This window comes from Trachymyrmex septentrionalis, unplaced genomic scaffold (genome assembly GCF_001594115.1).
Source record: "Trachymyrmex septentrionalis isolate Tsep2-gDNA-1 unplaced genomic scaffold, Tsep1.0 scaffold19, whole genome shotgun sequence".
Lineage (NCBI taxonomy): Eukaryota > Metazoa > Arthropoda > Insecta > Hymenoptera > Formicidae > Trachymyrmex > Trachymyrmex septentrionalis.
This window is the reverse complement of record NW_017305071.1, coordinates 257,044-260,921: the sequence shown is the minus strand read 5'-3', so window position 1 is coordinate 260,921 and position 3,878 is coordinate 257,044. Positions and strand designations below refer to the sequence as shown.

At 32.6% G+C, this 3,878-nt stretch overlaps 1 protein-coding gene across 2 annotated transcripts in view; it reads left to right on the top strand.

Annotated features, from left to right (window-relative positions):
- Positions 1-3,451, top strand: part of LOC108746890 (sodium-coupled monocarboxylate transporter 1) — a 9,161-nt gene extending 5,710 nt beyond the window's left edge. The window contains exons 6-13 of one of the 2 annotated variants that reach the window (XM_018483964.1): positions 277-428; positions 511-651; positions 1,163-1,387; positions 2,341-2,524; positions 2,605-2,691; positions 2,795-2,958; positions 3,034-3,192; positions 3,266-3,451. In XM_018483964.1, the coding sequence (XP_018339466.1) occupies positions 277-428; positions 511-651; positions 1,163-1,387; positions 2,341-2,524; positions 2,605-2,691; positions 2,795-2,958; positions 3,034-3,192; positions 3,266-3,380 (1,227 nt within the window). In that variant the 3' untranslated portion in view covers positions 3,381-3,451. Of the gene's footprint in view, positions 1-276; positions 429-510; positions 652-1,162; positions 1,388-2,340; positions 2,525-2,604; positions 2,692-2,794; positions 2,959-3,033; positions 3,197-3,265 lie in introns of those variants that run through there. The other variant, XM_018483965.1, reaches the window with a different exon arrangement.
- Positions 3,452-3,878: the final 427 nt, after the last annotated feature.

The window sequence follows — 3,878 nt, the reverse complement described above, 5'->3', positions numbered from 1 at the left end:
AAAAGCATTCGTCACTAACGCACATTCTTCAGAAACAGATAATACCGCTTTTTATCGGCAGATTGAGGAAGTCGCATCAATCAAATTTCTAACTTTAACTCTGATGATTGTTACGAAAAAAGAAAATAGTCTGATTAAATACAGATACGTGTAAATAAGTACGGATGTGACATGCAGATTAAGTAAAATCGTTTTTTATGAGAAATATTTCGAGGGTGTCTTACGTGAATAAAATATTTCATTCTACACCGCACTCGTTTATTGATCTTTTATTAGGGTGGTATTCGAGCAGTGGTTTGGACAGACGCATTACAAGTCGGCGTGATGATAGCAGCAGTTATCACAGTTGCTTCTCTAGGAACCTATCAAATGGGAGCGTCTGAAATTTGGAATAGAGCTATCGATGCCAACCGTATCGAATTTTTTAAGTAAGAATTCGAAGAATGCCATCGAAATTATATTGCGCAAACATACCGAATATTCACTCGTATTCTTTTACTTATTGTGTAGTTTTGATTCGTCGCCCTACACGAGACACACCTTTTGGACAGTACTGATTGGTTCTTGGTTATATAACACCTCGTATATCGCTGTCAATCAAACTATGGTGCAACGATACATATCGTTAAGAAGTACAAAGATATCTCAAATGTGAGTACATCGATTACTTTAGCAACTTTCAATCATAGTAATTTTGTTGTGAAATGAAAACAGATGATAAAGAATATAAATGTTATATTATATATAAATATTATACATATATGTATGTTTAATTATCTATATCTATCTCATAATAGCTATATCCTATAATACAATTTATAACATAACATTATTGCAATTAAAAGTTAATACGTCACAATACTATAAACAATGTTATTATACATATATATTTTTTTATAGAATAAATAGAAATAATACAACGCTCATCATTCATCATTTTAGTTTCTGTCTTTGTCTTGGACTGCCGATAAAGTTCGTGAAAGATAATTTCTTTTGATTGTTATGCAAATTACGTGAACAATTCGGAAAAATACTCTAAAAAAGAATACCAAATAAATCGTACATTCACTCGGCGTGTGTGTGTGTGTGTGTGCACATCGCTCAAATATATATCTATATTAATATAGTCAATGTTGCAAATCTTTACATATCCTAATTACAGATCCATTGCGATATTTACCATCAGCATAATGGTGTTTATTTCAATATGCTGTTGGTGTGGATTAGTCCTTCTCGCTTGGTGGTCGCCACCGAAATGTGATCCAAGAGTTTCTGGCTTAATTACGGCCGATGATCAATTGTTGCCGGCTTATGTCATGGAAATTGCTCATCATTTACATGGGGTACCTGGCCTCTTTATTTCCGGAATTTTTGGCGCAGCACTTAGGTATCACAAATCAAATTAATATAAATATAAGTAAATTGTCTATATGAGTAGCTTCCGCGATTGTTAGTTGGGGAGGGGGCTAGGGCTAGTCTCCTAAAAAAATTTGTTTAACTAAACGAAAGGCTGAGCGCAAAAATTTTTTTTTTACGCATTTTACGAACGCATAAATAGCGCATTATCATATAATTTATTCATTAAGATTTGGTTAAGTGGGAGAGGGGAGGCAGCTAGGTAGACATTATATTTACGGAGTGATAAGATATAATTTCTAAATAAACGAAATGTAGGACTTATAAAGTTAAGATATGCAGTTAATTTCGTTATTGTGCATTTTACTTGTTTGTAAGCTTTATCTTCTTAAGCCCACTTCAGACGATAATTCGCAACCAAATTCGCGACAGAATTCTATTTATAATATTGCATGTCGTAACATAAAAAAACATTTTAAGGAGTAAAATACACACATATAGAAAAATATACATCAATGATATATATTTTCCATATGTATTATCTATATGTATCAATAAATATATTTTCTATATGTACGTATTTTATTTTTTGAATTGTTTTCTATGTTTATTTTTATTTCAATATATGTAATTAAGTAAGATATAATATTCATTTGCTGGTACGTCTTTGCCTCAATCAACATATTTCGATCAACGTTATTTATGGAAAGGATGGTTTTCTTAAAAATCAATTTTATTTAATAAAATAAAACGGGCAATTTTTTTATGCGCCAAATCGATAGCAAATAAATAAAATAATTTATTATCTTTATCAAATTTCTCTGTACTTACAATTTAAATAAAAAAATAAAGTTCAGTTATTTGTTGTTTAGTTTAGCTGACGTGAACCATTTGACCGAATGAGAAAATTAGCAATTTTGATGCTCATGATGTTTAGTTGTTGATCTGTCGCGAGTAAATATGAAAATTGTCCTTTTTTCGCAGTTCATTATCAGTAGGCTTCAACTCGACGTCCGTTGTGATTCTGGAGGACTTCGTTAAAGGATGCTTTAAAATGAAGCCCAACGATCGTTGTTCCACGATTTTCGTGAAAATCCTTATCGTCCTGTTTGGTATGATGGCGCTGTGCTTGCTTTTCTTGATCGAGAAATTAGGTGGAGTTCTATCTGTGAGTGTTCAGTGTTATCATTTCAGTATAATCTATATTAAGATATCAAAATGCTATAAATTTTTACTACTGCAATTTAGGTGACAGGTAGTTTAGCCGCTATCGCTGCCGGAACTTCCTTTGGCGTCTTCACTCTGGGTATCTTGTGTCCGTGGGCAAATTCCAAGGTATAGATTAAAATGTGATCAACTCCCAGATGGATAAATTATTTTCCAAACAAAATCTAACAATAAAAAAACTATTGTTCCGTGTCATATCTGTTTTGTGCAGGGTGCCTTTGTTGGTACTATTGCAGGATACATTATGTCTGGATGGGTCAGTTTTGGTGCGAATGCAGCCATTGGTTCTGGTCTCATAGTGCCAAAGAAACTTCCAGTGCCACAGTGCGAGGGAAATGTGAGCGAAAATTTCTTAAAGCAATTTGAATGGCACAAGTGAGTCGTTACTTTTATTTAATTTGGATGGAATTAATCTTGGTTCTAATTAACAAACGCATACATTGTACACAGCGAAGACAATGTCTTCCCGTTATATCGGTTGTCTTACCACTGGATTGCTCCTATTGGCACGTTGGCGGTACTTGTGGTAGGTGCGATTGTCACCTGTATGACAGGTGCGCAAAATCCTTCATCGATCGACAAGAATTTGCTCTCTCCAGTGATACATAGGTAATCAACTCGTTTAGAAACTTTTGCTACAACTTTTATCACAACGAAAAAAAACATCACTCTTAATTTACAGGTGGTTACCAAAACAAAAATGTTCACGAGAGGTAGATGGATGTATACCCGTATCGACCGATTTGCAACTATCAGCGAATTTATTATTCGGCTCTTCGCCAAAAATCACAACCTAATTAGCAATGACGTTCTATAGAAAACATAATAAATTGTTTTCGCAAATATATCAACCGATAGATATATATTGAACTGGCAGTTAGAAGATTTTAAAGTACTTATTATTTTTATAGCTAATTTTTCCTTTTTTTCAAAGTATATATTTATAAACATTTATATATAAAATGGATTCCTGATTATCAAAATAACGTGTTTCAATTTTGAACAATGGACCAATTGAATTTAATGTACGTAATTAAATTATATATATAAAAAAATTTCGAAACGACTCTCAATCTTTAAAATAAAAATAAACAATCAATTCAAAACTAATGAGAGTCGAAGCAGATGGAGGTGCTGAACGCGATATAATTACAAAACGTTAATTACTTTCAGTTACACAGAATCTTTTTTATTTTTGAACGTTTCGGCTCTCTTTGGAGACCTCTCTTTAGCGAAATTATTATACATATCCTAACTCATTTTTTCATTGAATGATCATATTTCTATTAATCGAA